This window comes from Haemorhous mexicanus, chromosome 1 (assembly GCF_027477595.1).
Source record: "Haemorhous mexicanus isolate bHaeMex1 chromosome 1, bHaeMex1.pri, whole genome shotgun sequence".
NCBI classification, from domain to species: domain Eukaryota; kingdom Metazoa; phylum Chordata; class Aves; order Passeriformes; family Fringillidae; genus Haemorhous; species Haemorhous mexicanus.
This window is the reverse complement of record NC_082341.1, coordinates 146,150,506-146,167,002: the sequence shown is the minus strand read 5'-3', so window position 1 is coordinate 146,167,002 and position 16,497 is coordinate 146,150,506. Positions and strand designations below refer to the sequence as shown.

The 16,497-nt window shown below is 45.4% G+C and overlaps 1 protein-coding gene and 1 long non-coding RNA gene across 3 annotated transcripts; one reads left to right on the top strand and one right to left on the bottom strand.

Annotated features, from left to right (window-relative positions):
* Window positions 1-3,294: 3,294 nt before the first annotated feature.
* FAM83A (family with sequence similarity 83 member A) lies at window positions 3,295-16,379 on the bottom strand. Of its 2 annotated transcripts, XM_059866316.1 has the most exons (6): window positions 16,034-16,379; window positions 15,155-15,339; window positions 14,463-15,069; window positions 11,513-11,680; window positions 10,113-10,237; window positions 3,295-5,446 (listed from the first exon to the last, which is right to left on the bottom strand). In XM_059866316.1, the coding sequence occupies exons 3-6, from the start codon at window positions 15,033-15,035 to the stop codon at window positions 4,903-4,905; spliced, it is 1,410 nt and encodes a 469-aa protein (XP_059722299.1). In that variant the 5' UTR covers window positions 15,036-15,069; window positions 15,155-15,339; window positions 16,034-16,379; the 3' UTR covers window positions 3,295-4,902. The 2 variants fall into 2 exon arrangements, with proteins under 2 accessions (XP_059722299.1, XP_059722307.1); XM_059866324.1 differs by lacking the exon at window positions 16,034-16,379 and having other exon boundaries at window positions 15,258-15,778.
* LOC132337594 (uncharacterized) lies at window positions 5,329-15,777 on the top strand. Its single transcript, XR_009489216.1, has 2 exons — window positions 5,329-5,463; window positions 5,647-15,777. It is a non-coding gene; the product is annotated as an uncharacterized LOC132337594 (long non-coding RNA).
* Window positions 16,380-16,497: the final 118 nt, after the last annotated feature.

The window sequence follows — 16,497 nt, the reverse complement described above, 5'->3', positions numbered from 1 at the left end:
CTCAAAGCCCCATCCAACCTGACCTTGAACACTGCCAGTGATGGGACATCCATAACAGGCAACCTGTTCCAGTGCCTCACCATGCTAATCATAAAAAAATTCTTCCTTGTACCCTAACTAAATCTACCCTTTTTCAAATTAAAACCTGTCATCCTGTCGCTGGGTTGACCTTGGCCTACTGCCAGGCACCCACCCCAATGCTCTATCACCCCCTACCCCCCCAGCAACACAGGGAAGGAGGAAATAAGATGGATAGAAAAAAGATCTGTGGTTCACAATGATGGCAGTTTAATAGAGAAAAAATAGGGTTGTGACATGGAGTCCTGCTTGAGCTCCCAGCTTAGAGGCACCTTTATTGCTGGCAGTAGCAGAGGGGTTTTAGGTAGTGCCAACTTCTGCCTTTTTTCTGGTACGCATACACAAGCTAGATGAAAAATGCAAGCAAACCCATTTTGATAGTAATCTGGGAGCCCAGGTGGGACCCTGTGGGCTCCCCACCTGGTGAGTGAGGTGATGGCACATGACCCAGGCAGTACTTGGGTGAGTTCTCCCGACTGTCTTTGCAGGATCCACACTCCCTGGGAAGGTACTGAAACTGGGGACAGCATCAGTCATTGGCGGTTCAGTCAATGGGGTTCACTGGTGACAGAAATTCTGGAAAACTAGAAGAAAATGGAAAGTACTTCAGGACTCCCATCAAGCTGGATGTAATTCTGTGTCAGGATGAGTGGCTGGAATGCTGGAGGTGAGACCCTCCAAGCACTGGCCCTGGGGAGGTTGCTCTGATATGAATCAGCTGACCTTCCTGCCTCCTGTGTGATACATTGTAAGGCAGAATTGTTTCATGCCTGCTCACTATTCCACATCACCTTCTTGTCCGTCACAGGACAAATTGCAAACAATTCCCAAGATCTGTTGCTCTATCACCTCCCCAGGAATGGGGGTGCAGTTGGCAGGTCTAGTGAGGGTCCTGGGAAAGGAGAAGGAGTGTGGTGTGCAATGGCTGAGGGAGGAGTAACACCTGGATGGTCTTTGTTTTCCAGGAGGAATAACAGGGTAAGACCAGGGAACTGTCTGTGTCACGAAGGAAAAAAAAAAGCAGCCTGTGGAAGAACTGGCAAACTGATAACAATGGACATGGAGAAGGCTGAAGTATTCAATGAATTTTCTGTATCAGTTTTCACTGGCAACCTCTCCTCTTACACCTCTTGAGTCAATGGCTCTCAAGGCAGGGATTGGGGAAACAAAGTCCCTCCTACTGTAAGAGATCAGGGTCAAGAGCACCTGAGGAACCTGAACATACCTGAGTCTGTGGTGAGATGTGTCCTAGAGTCCTGAGGGAATGGCTGGTGTAGTTACCAAGCCATTCTCCATGATACTTGAAGTCATGGAAGTCAGGTGAAGTCCCAGGTGACTGGAAGCAGCCTGTGGAAGAAACAATCAGTGAAATGTTCCCAGGTTCACAGGCAGCAAGCACAGGGAATGTCCTGGAGCACAGGCTCCTCTGGGTGCCTCCAGCGTGAGCAGCAGTTGCCAGTGGGATCTGGTGGGAGTTGTATGTCCAGGCACCAGGATGCACATTCCAAACCACCTTAATGGGCAGCACTTGCTCACAGGACACCAGCACAACAGCTGAAAGACCTGCAGGGCTAGTTCTGGCTGGGGAAGGGACACGGGGACACTTTGGAAAACCCTGGCCAAGCCCAGCCTATTCATCCAGCTTAGTGCCAGGGTGTGAATGCTGGAGCAGCTGTGGGTTCCTGGTGCCCTGCAAAACCTCTTTTCCTGGTGCATGACAGTCCCTTGGGCAGTGGCACTTGCCTGCTCTGTGCTCCCCATGGTGAGGGCATGCACAGAACCAGCCCTGACAGGAGTGTCCTCATCGCTGTCACCACCAGTGGTGCTCTGACATGGCAGAGTTGCCCTCCAGAAGGCCCTGGGGCTTTTCTCAGGCCCACATGGGGACTTAATTGACCTCCAGAGTGCTCTGAGGCCTCACCTGGGCTTTGCTGGGACCTGCTGGAGGCCCCTGCTGCCCTCCACAGGTCCTTCCACTCTAAAAAAGTCTAAACATTCCCCCCAAAAATCACTTTTAATTAGAAATTCACTTCTGTAGATAATCTGGAGGTTGGTATAGGCTACATTTATTGAAGCTTTTTAGCCCCATCTAGATCATCTTCCTTCAAAATAGGACAAAATAGGAGGGCAGCAGGGGAATCCAATGGGCCTCAGCAAAGCCCAGATGAGAACCGGAGTTACTACGGAGAGTGACCAAAGCAGAGGGGCAGAATCCCCTCCCTGGCCCTGCTGCCCATGGGGCTTTGGATGCTGCCCAGGGCACATTTGGCCTTCTGGGCTGTGTGTGCACAGTGACAGCTCATGTCCAATAAACCCTTCAGTATTCCCAGCTTCTTCTCTGGGCTGCTGTCAATCCGTTCACCCCCTGCTCTGCACAGGTACTGTGGATTGCCCCAGCCCAGGTGCAGGACCTTGCACTTGGCCTTGTTGAACTTGATGGGGCCCACGTGGGCCTGCAGCCTGTCCGGCTCCTTCTGGACAACATCCCTTCCCTCAAGTGACTCACCTGCAGCACTCAGCTTGCTGTCATCCTCAGACTTGGGGAGGGTGCATGGTGTGGTAGCCGAGTTCATCGGAGCCCTTCCCTTGCCACAGATGGACAGGGCAGGTCAGCACCTGCCATGGCCCTCCTGACAGTTTCTGCAGCTGCCTAGGAACGTGTCCTTTTATCACTAAGTTGCCGGGGACCTGTTAGGATTTTTAGCATAACTCATTGCTGACATTCTAAACTGAATGTTTTCCATCAAAACTGAAATTTCATTCACTTGATGTTCATGTTCAGATGTTGTCTGAACCAACACAAGCTGTTTTCCTGATCCAGCTGAAATTAACTCACAGAGGTCCTTCTGGATTATTAGCTTGACCCCTACCAACTTTTCATTAGCTATGTTCTCCAGAACTTTTGTAGGCAAACTGTCTTGCCCCACAGAGGTGAAAAGAGCTCCTTCATGGACTTCACATGTCCTGAGGAAATCAAGGTCTACAAACTTCTACCCACATCCCCCTCTGTACCACCCCAGCTGGGCCCCAACAGGACCAGAAATGAACCACATTTAGAAGGAAAATCTTAATTAGTCTCTTTGGACACCTTAATTCTGTTCCTGCTGATTTCAGAAGAAACAAAATATGTTTCTTCTTCATCTGGGCTTTGACTGCATGGGACTCACTCAGCTTTTGAAAGAGAATAGAATAAGATGTACAGGGCAGGCAACAGAATATGAAGAAAAAAGTATTCTCTTTTATTTGAATGGTTGCTATATTCAGATAATTAAGTAGAATTATCATAGGAATGAAAATCAAATTTCCCTTCTCCCGGAGGAATCCAAAAAATGTTGCTATGTACAGAATTTACAATTATATGCAATAGTTACTATTATTGTGGACTCCAAAATTTGGTATTATTGGATAAAACACCCATACTGAAGCTAAAGCAGGATGTGTGCATCCTGTACCTTTCATAATGTTCTTTAAACTTTATAGGTATGCCAACATGATTGCACTTCCAAGGATGAGAAACCTTCTTCACCTGCATACAGTTATCATCATCCACAGTCTACATAATTAAATTGTATTCCTTTTTGAGCAGGTGAGAAGTCAGGGAAAACAGGCCAGAAGAGCAAACGTGTTTAGAGTTCTGTTTTCTGTTGGAGGCATATGAAAAACCATACAAAGCAGGTGTGGAACAAAAAAATCTACTGATAAATCAGCAGCTGTTAGGCATCTTGGTAACTTTGGATGGAAATCCTTTGTTTCATGAATTTTCTTACTTTTGCTTACAGAAGCTTCCTTAGTTTTCACGGGTTATTTGGCAGTTTTTCTGGTTTGGTTCAAGCTGCTGAACCTCTGTAACTCCCTTTGTAACTCCAGTCCATGGGCACTACAGACACCCAGTTTATTTTTAAAAATTAGAGGCCATGAAGAACTCGGTGGTATCTCTAACTTCACGTTCAACCAGATGACCACAGAAAGGATTTCAACGATCCAGGTGCAATTAAATTAATTGGAACTCAGTCCTGATGTGTTACTAGTAGGACTTTGCTTCTTTAACTCAGCTTCATTTTCCAGTCTGAACCTTCACAGCTGCTCTGCATAAGGAAAAGTTGCCCTGAGCTGGTAGGATGGAGGTTTGTAACCAGGTGTGCTGGGACACACCCGTGTTGCTGATGAGTGGAACTGAACGTGGGGTGAACGTGTCTTCCACAGCCGGAACTGTCGGTCTCAGTCCGTGTCAAGGGTACCAGGCCCCTTCCTAAGAATCCTTGGGAACAGCAGTCCTTGCTGTGCAGCTCAAGCAGAGAGAACTCTAAGTGCTGTGGCAGGACCTGTGCTTCCCTGCCAGCCCAAAGACAGTCCCCCATAAATCAAGATTAAAGTTTGATGAGAGCAGAAAGGTATCCTGCTGCTGCCAGCTTTGTCTCTGTATGCCACAGAAATAGCAGCCTTCAGTCTCCTTATTCAAGTGCATAAAATGCATAGTAGTAAACTGTGCATTACCCCCTTTCAGTTGCCTGGACATAAGAAAAACAGTTACTGTCCTTCTGGTACACAAATATGCCGCCAGGGGCAGGTGACAGACAGCAGCAGTGTTGCACTGTGAGCAGCACTATTCAGATGTGTTCTTCCTGGGATCCTGATGCACCTGAGGTTCACACATTAGCAGCCTTGGCTTTTTAATCAGGGAAATGAAGCATCCATAAGCAGCAAAACAAGAGGCTTGAAATCATCCTCATTTGTATTATACAGAATTTCTATATTCATCAGTACACAAGTGATTGCAAAACAGGTCCTCACTACATTTAGTTGGATTTCCAAACAAGGTGGTTATTATGCAAACAGGTTAGCTTTGTGGAGGCATCTCCAGGATGAGCTTAACCCTGTCCTGTTCGGTTCCTCTTGCCTGAGCCTTATAGGTCTGTAGATGTTCACGTTGTTATAGGGAACTGTGGCGTTTTCGGCCATGTAGTGTGGCTGATAGTAGTTAGGCTGGATGGCCTTCTGTGGAGGCGGGGGAGTGAACGAGACATAGCTGTGGAAGGAATTGACTCGCTGGAGAGGTGACTGGGGGCTGAAGTTGCTGTTGAACATGAGCGTTCTGGGGGTCTGCCTGCTCTGGTGGGGGCTCCCAGCTGAGAGGCTGCTGAAGTCGGAGAGGGTGTTGGCGCTGCCCTCCTCGCTGCAGGGGAGGCTGCGCGGGGGGGCCCAGCTCCGGCTGAACAGGAAGGGGAGGCTGCGCGGCGGCGTCTTGGGGCCCCGCACGGGCTTGGACAGCGCGTACAGGTGCCGGAACTCCTCGTCAAACAGCTCCACAACCTGGCCCGTGAACTTGGAGAGGAGGTTGCGGTGAACCTGGCCGCACAGCCACGTGAAGCTGGAAGAAGAGACAAGGTAAGGGTTAGAGTTAACGCCGGCCATCAGGAACTCAGATCCCCCGCAGGGGTGATGCGATAGGCAAATGGTTTTACTGCTGAAGCTTCTTGTCTAAACACAGGATGAAGATGGTGTCGAAGTTGAATTTCAGGTCAGTTCACATCAGTGCTCTTTAACTTGGATCAATCTTTGTTATTGCAGCTGCCTCTAAAACCTTCAAGAAACCTTGCGACGTTATGCAACCTCCTGAGGGGAGTGGTGATCTAGATCCACTGCACGGATAAATGTCAGATACAATACCCAAGGTATGGGTGTATGTTCCATGGAAAGGAGTTTAGACCCCTCTTTTGGGGACCTCTCTTCCATGCACAATGCTTAAATTCAGGTCTTGCCACGTCTTATCTGCATACACATAAATTGTACCTTGTACCCTGCAGCATGCTATTCCACTTGGTAACTCTCAGCCACTCCAAGTGTCATCATAAAGACTAGGAAAAAAGAAACATCCTTTGTTTTCATTTTTCCATGATCTTTCTGCATTGGTCAAGAGAAACACTTAAAAACCCAACCTTCCTGTCACGTCCCATACCACAAAGGAAGCTGCCACACCTGACAAATGCTTGTTTTCCTCACTACAGAGAAAATGAAATTACAAACATTTCCTACAGCATTTCCAAAAATAAATGTAATACTTTGGAATAAAGTACGGGAGAAACACCACAATAGTTTTAATCCTGGTAGTTCAGAGACACACCTTAGGATAACCCACAGCTTTTAAATTATTTTTCTTTTATGTACTTCCCTAATCCACTCAGCAAACATAAATTTGTGCTTTTATAAAACCACAAGCCAGCTTGATTGTGTTGTGCAGGCTGCCGTGTCTGAGCAGCAGCAGCAGCACCAATAAAATGAGCATAGTTGAGAGAATGAAATGTAATTACTCCCTGAACTGACCAGGGCTTGAGCTGTGCAGCAGAGGATACGAAGCAGTGGTGGATGTGAACCTGAGATTATTCTGTGTTGGCAAAACTCTGCCATGGTTATTCCTGCATGACTTTATTAGCTACGGTGGATTTGCACAAGGGCTGCTGAGAGCCAGATTTGGCTGTAGGTGTGTGCACTTAAAATCTTGTCATGTTTTGATAAAACTCCTCAGTGGCACTGACAGCCTGAGCTGATACTGAGGCAGTAAGACAATTTACATCTGCTTGTCCAGAGCATTCCAAAGGAGGGTTGGGTTTGAGGTATACAGTGATTTTATACTGTTGCTTCAGGAGCAGGGGGAGGAGTGAAGAAATCAGTAGTTCAATGCCCCTGGGCACCCATGCAATTTATACTGTACATTTTATAACTGGACATGAAGACACATAGTAAGTTACTAAAACTCAGGTACTTCTCATCCACTGTGCTCAAATCATTCTAAATATGGACAAAGCCTTGGGAGCCAAGGTAAAGAGCAAGCTAAGTCCCTGCTGGGTGTGTAACATCTGCTGTACCAGCTCAACATTGCCTTTATTCACTGAGCAGTACCCTGTAAACCTTTGCATGTCCTTACCTAACTGTTAAAGAGACAATAGGTCAGGAATAAATTTAAAATGCACACAATTTTTCTAGGATATCTATATTGAAGGTTACAAACTCTCATGAAAGGGCTGAGGTCTAAAGTATCATGTTTATACTTTATGTGCTAGAGATACACCTAGTTTATAAAAGAAAATTTAGACAGAAATAAAAATCAATGATACTTGTAAATGGCTGTTAAAAGCCTAACAGAATCAGAGGAAAAAACCTGTTCTGACCAATTTTGATAATTTACTCCCACATGTATCTTCCTGGAATACCTGACAGACAAATACTAGTTTGTGGGTCATTGATTTTACCTGTAACCCTTGTAAACAGAGAAAGATCAAATGAATAGCCCAGAGATTCTCCAAGAACTGATGGCAAATGGGTCAGCTCAAAGTTACAAGGTAAGATCTTTGTGATTATAGACAAACACTTGTGGACTTGTTGTGTAGTGAGTCACAGCAATTTACAGCCTGTGTACTTTGCTGGAGAACAAAACAGAACTTGGCATAAAAGACTTAACAGGTTTTCATTGCCTTAATTCTAAGAGAAAATGCATTGTTTTGGTTTTAGGTTTTATTTGCTTCTTAGTTTACAATTCTGAGTGCTCTTTTGGGACAGGTTCAGAGAAGTCTGTTATTGTCACCACCTGCCCAGAGGGATCACTTTTCTCCCAGTTTTTTTTGGGTGAGGCCCATCAGAAGAAGAGAAAGCACAAAGAAATGATGCCTGGCCTGGGGTCAACACAGACAGATACTGCTCAGCCATCTTTCCAGGGCTTTGTCCTATGTCCTGTTACAGACCCTCTCATTTATGATGTTCTCAATCAAATCCCACCTCTCCTATTCAGCACAGGACTTGTTTTATACTGGGTGTCCTCTGCACTGCTGGAGCTGCAGTTCACTAGGGATGTTCTCATCCCTGTGTTTGCAGTGCTGCAGTAACGTGCAGCACAACACCCATGGAATCTGAAACGCAAGGAAGGACGGACCGGGCTCAGGTTTGGGTCACCCCAGATGTTCGTGTTGCCTGCTGGTGGATAACCTGTGTGGGACAAACCTGCCCCACCTGAAGTGATGCTCCTGGCAAAGCATGTCCCTGTCAGCTGTTAGATGCTGACTCTGAAGAGGCCAGTGGCTTTCAGACTGGCAGCCAGGGAGATACTCAGTTGCCCCTTGGGATCAAGGTCTGTGCTTTCTGCTGTTTTCATTTTGCCTTCTTTAGGAACACTGAGCTCATGCACTGTCTAATTTCAAAGTCATTTAAGAAATGGAATAACAGTTACCATAGGATGAGGTAGAGTGACACAGAGACAGCAAAAAGAAATACTGCATTCCAACCCCTCACCATAGACACTGGCAATAAAAATTGAGAGTATGTCCTGAAGGGCTATTTTATTTCCTCAGCCTGTTCCCCCCACCACTATTACAACTATCATGCAGAGCTCAGCACTTTGGTGAAATTTGGTGTTGTATTTTAAAATCTTTGTATCAGTTTTAAGATCTACTCCAATGTGATTTCCAACAAATGCATTGCAGAAGATTTTGAGTCTGTTTCACTTAACATCATTCTTGTTTAGACCTGAAGAGGTTGGTGGATAAGATTTAGGCATAACAAAAATCTTTCAGGTTAATCAAGTGAGAGCTAGCAAGAAATGCCACATAAACTGGTAGCCAGCTATAACCCATGTGAATTGCAAACCGGTGCTGAACACACAGAAGTTAAATAGTTTTTCATAGTTTTAAATACATTTGTTCCTCACCACCCTCTCTGTTTGTGAGCTAGATATGGAATTACATAGTTTGGCAAGGTACTTGAGATTAGAAGGTATTCGACAGCAGTAGAGAAAGACAGAAGTGACTGCACAGAACTTCAGGTGTTTTTAGTGGTTTTAGTATTGAAAGAGAAGCCAAAAGGAAGCTTCTTGGTCAAAGAAAATAGATCTTGTTCTGTCCTTCTCCCACACATCCTTCACTTCCACTCTATACAAGTCTTTTGTTGGACTTTAACACATCTTTGACCAGGGATTAAAAAACACCCAAAATAACAAGAAAACAATAAAAAAAGTCAATTAAAAAAACCCCCAACCCTGAGTGTCCACTGAGTTGTCTGGTGGTTCATGTGGAAATGGAATGAAAAGTGGGTGCCTGTGTTAGTGTACATCTGAGCTCCAGCAGCCCATCCCCAGAAATTCACTTTTTCCTTCATTACTGTCGTTCTGTAAACTTCCTGGTGGCACAGTTTTATCAGACCAGAGGCATTTAAGCTTCCAAATCGTAAACTGGGATTAAGAAAAATAATCGCATCCTTTAAATTAAATAATCACCTCTTGTATATTTGTACCTGGATTTCTAGGATACACTTGGTCATTTGTGAAACATATCTATGTAGCCATGGTGCTCAGAAACTTCATTTATTTGATGCAAGCTCAGTCTCCTGAAATTCCCTGACCAGAGGATCTAGGATCTTACTTAAAAATCCAGTTGTTGAGATGCTATATCCACTACCTGAAATAATTATAGCAGCACAAACAAAACAAACAAACAAAGAAAGAAAATTTTTAAAAAGGGAAAAAACAAAGGTACAGCAGTTATGTAGATATATACTGCTTACGTGTTAATGAAACACATGGAAAAACAGTAAGTCTCTGAAGTATTTCTGTTTTACCTTAAATCACTAAATTTGTCATATGAAGAACAAATCCTCAGATAAGCTGAGTGACATATGCTAATTAAGGGATCCCGAGGGAGACAGAAATGTATCATGTCTCATGATCACAACACTTGAGAACCCTAACAATGAGGAAAGCATAATATTAAGCTGTACACTTTTCTAGCTTTGCCCCAGGGCTGCACTGGCAAAGTTGTTTACATTAGTTTCTGAACATTTAAATTAAAACCCATGCTCCATTAAGAACTAAGAGCAGCTTTAAAGCAAGTTAAGTAGATTTTGGAAAAATGGCACATATTTGAAAACATGAGGTGCTTTTTGTTAAACAAAAGCTTCTTACCTTACAAAGATTTCCATGTCAATTTTTTTGGGAAGAAGTATTAAAAATCATAGAAGAGTACCTAGAGATGAAGTGCAATGGCTTATCTCACCTGTAAGATCCTGAGAGCACATATCTCCAGTCAGAGATAAGAAATTTTTCTTGAATTTTTCCTGAAAATTTCCTGCCTGACTTGGCACAGTAAACTTCTCCAGTAACACTGCGGACTGAAATATTCTGTAAATAAAAATAAAACTGAGTGAATGACATGTCTTTTTAATAAAATATCAGAAGAGGGAGGGCCCTCTTCCCCCACTGCCTTTAACTCTTCACTGCCCCAAAGTCAAATTTCTTTATGGACTCTCTGATGTGACATTTGAAGGTTTGTGTCCTGAAGAAACCTAGCCAAGGTTTCTAACTTTACGACTTGGCAGGGGTTACTTGTTTCTCTGGGGATATAAACCTGCATGGAAGCTCATGCAGATGGAGCTGAGCTGTGTGACAGTAACTGACCCTACCCCAGCCAGAAGGAGCTGTGTGAGGATGTGTCCATAGCTGGGAGCAGCCTGTTGCCTTCCACTGACACCCCAGGCACAATCTGCTGCAGCTGTATACTCCTTTGATTTACACTGCATGTGCCATGACACAGCAGGATAAAACCTCTGCTCCTCCAATCCATCTGGGCCTGCAAGGACACACGTGCAAGGACACACTCTCCTTCAGAGTGAGGGTTTACAGGCATGCAAACACTTACGAACGTGCATTATTAATTTCAGCTTCTTTATATATTTGGGATGGAATTCAGCTGTTGAAAACCAGGTGTCTGGTGTATGTGTAAGATGCCCTCAGGTCTCCTGTGTGCCCACAGCTGCCATTCCAGAGGTCTGTGGCCTCTGCAGTATCACCCATCCCCAGGGAGATGCCATAGGAGCTCTACAGCATCTCAAGCAACAACTGAAATAATCCCTAGGAGGGGTTCTTTTAAAGCCAGCTCCTTCTGACAGAGATGAAGGCAGATTAAATTAACAGCCACCTAAATTTGAGAGCTTTCAACATATTTTATCAGAAATGTGTTAAAAATTTAAAAGCGCTTTAACACATTTTATCAGAAACCTCCCAGTGCAACCAAGCTATGGCTATGCAAAAGAGTTTTGTGCACCTTGTCCCTGTGGCTGCCAGACCACAGCTGCTGCAGAGCTATTAAACAGAAGCAACTCCAATGCCTATGTTAGATAACTCTACTAGGGAAATCTAAGTCCTGTTTTAAGACTTCAGGGCCAAGATTACTTTCATCTGGGGACCTAATGGAAATGCCTTACATTTCTATAATATCCATGGGAAAATGTAGGCATCTTCAAAGAGGAATTGGGTGTGCTAACACTACCCCAGGAAATCTCCTGCACCCTTTTAATTAGAAGGTGGATTGACCCTAGCATAACCATGCTTCTAGCTCAGAGTGCCTGCAGTTAGGCAGACAGCTCTCAGCCTAAGAGCTTCCCAGAGCCACAGTACCTTGAAGAGATCCTCAGAAATCTGCAGCTTGTCGCACATCTCCGAGAAGAGATCTACACTGCTGTGATCGAGCAGCAGGTAGACAAAGACCATGCGCTTGTTAGCTGCCTCCAGGAGGTCACAGAGAATCTCAGTGTCTGTGAACACATCCATCACAATGGCTAACACCTTCAGAAAAAGAGCAGAGGCATTAGCAGAGTCAATTTACATCACTTAAGGTTGCTATGAGGACACTGTGATGTAGTTCATTTGTTCAAAAAACATTCCAACAGACAAAAGTATTTAGTTACATGTGGATATTTTTTCTGGTTTTCTCCCTATAAGTGCCTGATTAATTAAATTGATTAAACATATTGCTTCATTGTTTTATTCCTCATATAAAGCCAATATAATACACGACATATGACAAGATGACACATGAATTTGTAGGTGAGATTTCAGCTCTAGGAAATATATTGAAATACTTATCAGAGAATGATAAGGATGTGGCTAAATAAAAGATTATAGTCCTTTCCACAAGGCTCACTAGGTGTCATAAGCCATGCACCTTTTTTTCAGCAAAAATCCCTGGATGATGCTTTCTCTTTTATGATTTACACCTGGACAGCCCTGGCTTTAAAAAGCTTCACCCTGTTGTTGTTGGTGGGGTGATAGACTCCAACAGCTCCATACTTTTTAAAACACTTATTTTTAAACTAACTGTTAGAATTTGATCACACATCCATGCTCCCCAGTTCACAACTGGCAGAATACTGTAAAAGTCTCAGGACTGGGCATAAAAGCCCTGACAACTATTTAAATGCACAGCCTGCAGCCAGTGTGGATCAAGGGAACTGTAAATGTGATATAAAACCAGTTCCATACTAGAAAGTGCTGGTCTTGTCTGATGTCTGCTATTGCCCATGGAAAGGGTCAATTCAGCCCAGCTATTACCTGACTTACCTTCAGGAGGTGGTTGTTTCTCCACTGACTGGAGAGGGAACCTTTGATAACTGTGCTCATGGGATATCACCTTCAATCAAAACAAACTTTACAGCGTCTCTGTAGATCTCTCTTACAAACTGCTTCCAACTTGCTCTGAATCTTGCTCCAAAGCCTATGCCCACACCTAACAGCAAGCTTATTCCCCTTGCCACCATGAGGATCTCCTACAAGACCAGGCACATCCTGTGCAGCCATTGTCCTCTCCACAAAGCCAAACTATTTGTGGAGCAGTGAGGATCCCACAACTTCCTCCTGCTGCCAAAGCCTGGTGCTTCAGAAAGAGCTTTGCCATGGCTAGGTAAGCACAATTATGTCCAGTATCTCACATCCACACTTCCTGGTAATGCCCCAGCTCCAGACTATTCTCTCTGGTACACCTCTTTACCACTTGTTCCCAATTTGTATTTCTGTACCTGACTTTCCTCTCTTACTTGCAGTACTCTTCATTTCTTATGCCCGAATTTCATTTTGTGATTTGCACCAATTCCACAAATGTGTTAAAACTGTAGCATCCCTTGGCAATCCTTTGCAGTTTGAGATCATCCATAAACACAGTATTTATTCTGTTTTTTAATTTTGTAATGCATATATCAAATACTAGACTATCCAGGATGGACCCTTTCCAGATGATAGCTAGCAACTGGTGCCATTGGAAAACTGTGTTTACAAAAAGCAGTTCACAAATTTACACTGTTAGTGTCGCTTCAGCACACTCTCGTAATGTAAATTAGATTATTAAGAAGGTCATGTGAACCATGGGTTTATATTACATTTCCCAATTTTTTTGCCTGCAGGTTTTCTCTTGAGACAGAAAATTGGTCTGCATTGATATTTTACCTGATACTATTTTATTATTCCAGAGACATTTCTTCTGTTTCTACATCTTTCTGATGCCTCCAACTTAAAAGGACTGATGTATAATTCCGCTGGCGTGGTAAGCACTTGTAGGCTTTGAGAGAGCAGTTGCCAACGGGGCTCCTTCTCCCCTGCCATTTACACTCTGTGTTATCAGGACCAGCACCTGCCCTTGCAGGGGAATAACAAAGTGGAAGGAATCCAGAGGGCTGGGAAGTCTTGCTGGGCAGCACTATTGCATCCTGGCTTGGCTCCTGACCATTCCTGGGTGAAACTGCTGCTGCTCTTTTGAATTTATATAAGGGCAAAACTCCTGGATGATGGTAAACACAGCCCTGAAGTATCTTTTTTTTTTTTTTCCCCAGGAAAATAAGAGAGCTGCTAGAACACACATGACATCAGTTTTCTGCCTCACCTCCAGCTGCTCAGTTCTTGGTTTCCCAGAATGTGGGCAGCCTGGCTTTGGCTTGTGGCTGGCACCTCTGTGGCCTCCACCACCTGTGTGTAGTCAGAGGCATCTGCACCTTTCCCACATGCCAAGTTAGGCTGCAGAGTCTCCGCATAGAGGCCACATGACATTTTAACTGATACAGGCAAGATATTAGGGATGAAAGGTCTATTTTCTGGATCATTTCCTTCCTCTGGGGATGGCTGCTGACATACCAGAAATACTTGCCTTTCTTTGGCTGCTCCTTCACCCACATCTCCCACAAATCCTCTCGAACAATTCCTAGTGGCTGAGAGCTCACTTAGGCTTAATTCTCATTAATGGTGCAGTGGTCTGAACAGATAAAACCATCCTGCTGGAGTGGTGCATGAGAAGGGACAGAGACAAGCTGCCCTTTCTGCAGCACATTTAATCCACTGGGTGAACGGGAGGTTACAAGAGAGAAGAGGGAATGGTTTTTCTTAAAAATCTTGGTAACTGAGTAAAAAAAATAAATTTAAAAAGCCCTGCCTCTGTTCAACAACAAGCTCTTCACAGGCACTTTCTAGGGTAAAGCTACACTGCAATGCACAGGGCTGCCTTGGATTAAACACCATGTTCACCTGACTTTGTAAGAGCAAGAAAGAACCGAGTGCAGAGGGAACAAAAATTCTCTCCTCATACCTGAGTGGTCTTGTGGATGTACCGGCGTATGATGTCTCTAATGTTGCTGTTCTTATCTGTTTGGAAATAAACGGTGGCCGTGGATTTTTCCTTTAAATAGGGCTTCTCTGCAGTAATCCATGTGTGGAGCAGAGCCGGCTCGCTGCTGTCAGAAATGGTGGGGAAGTAGGTCCCGGAAGGCAGTGACCCGCCGTCGTTCTGCTTCGGCGCGGCTGCCCCTTCGGCACCTGGGGACTCCTGTGCATAATAAGACTCCCGGGCGTTATCCTTGATGTACTGAGCTTCCACCGAGGAGAGGAAATCCACCTCACCCTCTTTGCTTAGAGTTTCGAGGTAAGAGTCTGTCCCACCATCCAAGAAGGCATCGGTGGCCAATCTTATGCTTTCGTTGTGGCTGAAATCCACTTTTGTCAACTTCAGGGACTGGTTCTTGATATCCTCCAGCCTCTTCCTTATCTTGCCCATATGTCTGGGGTGGTTCATGGCTCTTTGTCGTAGCAGCCGATCTGCCGAGCAGGCACCATGCATATGCGTGCCATAGGCAGTGCAATCGTCCTTGTTTGAGGACTGCATTCTGGCATGAAATCGCCTCGGCTGAACGAATTAACTATGAATAAAAATAAAGAGATCTTATTACCACGGGCAAATTCACACTCCCTGAATTTGTCTGAACAATTATCTTCAAAACGAACCTGAAGCTTGCTTCTCAGGTGCTGGTGTACTCCGGCAACAATCTGTTTCCAGATGGGACACAAATGCAAAGCTGATTAGATTGCTTATCTGAGAGGCACCCACCTCAGCCCCAGGGCGTACGAAGAATTCGAGTCAAATTTACCACAGCCGTCAGATTCGATTGTATTTCCCTTCCTGTCGCATCCTGTGAAATATGAGTGAGGAAAGCACTCAAGCAAAAGCAGGTAGGCTCCCAAGCATCATTGCACAATCTTCAAAACAGCTTGAGGCTTCTCTGTCTTCCCATAGTATTCGTTGGGGAGAAAAAACAGCTCTGATGGTGAACTGGAACAGAGACAGCAGCCATGTCCATGGCTTCAAAAACAGCAAAAAGGGTCATGGGCTCTGTTCTGCACCTACATGCTGCCAGGCAGGCTTAAAAATAGATGTGAACTTCGTCACTGTGCCCCGTCCGGTGTATGTTGCTATTACCATAGACGATTCACTCACTTATTTCTTTAAAGCTTTGTGACTACGCCATCCTATTAAAAGAAAAATACCCCTTCCCAAACATCCTGAATATTACGTGGAGGGAGGGTTGTGAGCTAGCCTCAAAGCATCAGAAATACAAACACTCATCACATGATTGTGCACATTTAAGGCTTTTTTTTTTTTTTGGTGGTGGTGGTTCGTTTTTTTTTTTTCTCTCTTTTTTTTTTTTTTCTCCCAGGCTGCAGCTTCTGGAGTCACGTTGCCCCCGTGGCAGCTCTCTGCTGTGTCATTAGGTGGATGGAGGCGCGGGTTGCAGCGGGGTGACAGGCCAGAGCCCGGGGGCAGCCGGGCCGGCCGGTCTGACCGAGGAGGGGCGGGGCGGCAGCACCTGCCCGAGGTGTCCATACCTGCGTGCGTGCCTGGCTGCAGCGCCACGTGTGACACACTTCCCGCACGCGGGTGGGCTGGCCTCGCCCCGGCAGCCCTGAGTCCGTGCCACGGCTCCAGAGGGATGCGGAATCCAGGGGATGTGCCATGAGGGCTGCTGAGGCCGTGGGTGGGCAGGGAGAGGGTCCCGCCGCCCTGGCTCGGGAGCACGGGTGTCTTCAGGAACAGTTTTTCAGGGCAGCTTCACAGATTCTGGGGATACGTCAGGAGCCGTATGGGGTGGGGGAAAAAAACCAATCACAGGTAAAGATGAGACAAAGATGTACGAAACACAGAAGAGTACGAAATGGCTCGGATATTAATCCCGGAGCGACCACGTGGGGCCGAGGAGGGGCGGTGGCGGGGCCGTCCTGAGCTTCTGGGGTGATTTTAAAAACTACCCCGGACCCTCCCTCCGCCCCCAACATCCGCCCGCAGCTGCCAG

Coding starts and splice junctions, on each gene's coding strand:
- FAM83A (XM_059866316.1), bottom strand. CDS start 15,035: ATGCAGTCCTCAAACAAGGACGATTGCACTGCCTATGGCACGCATATG. Junction 11,681..14,462: donor ACATCCACAAGACCACTCAG/GTATGAGGAGAG, acceptor CTTTTTCTGAAG/GTGTTAGCCATTGTGATGGA. Junction 5,447..10,112: donor GTGCTCTCAGGATCTTACAG/GTGAGATAAGCC, acceptor CTCTTCTTCCAG/CTTCACGTGGCTGTGCGGCC.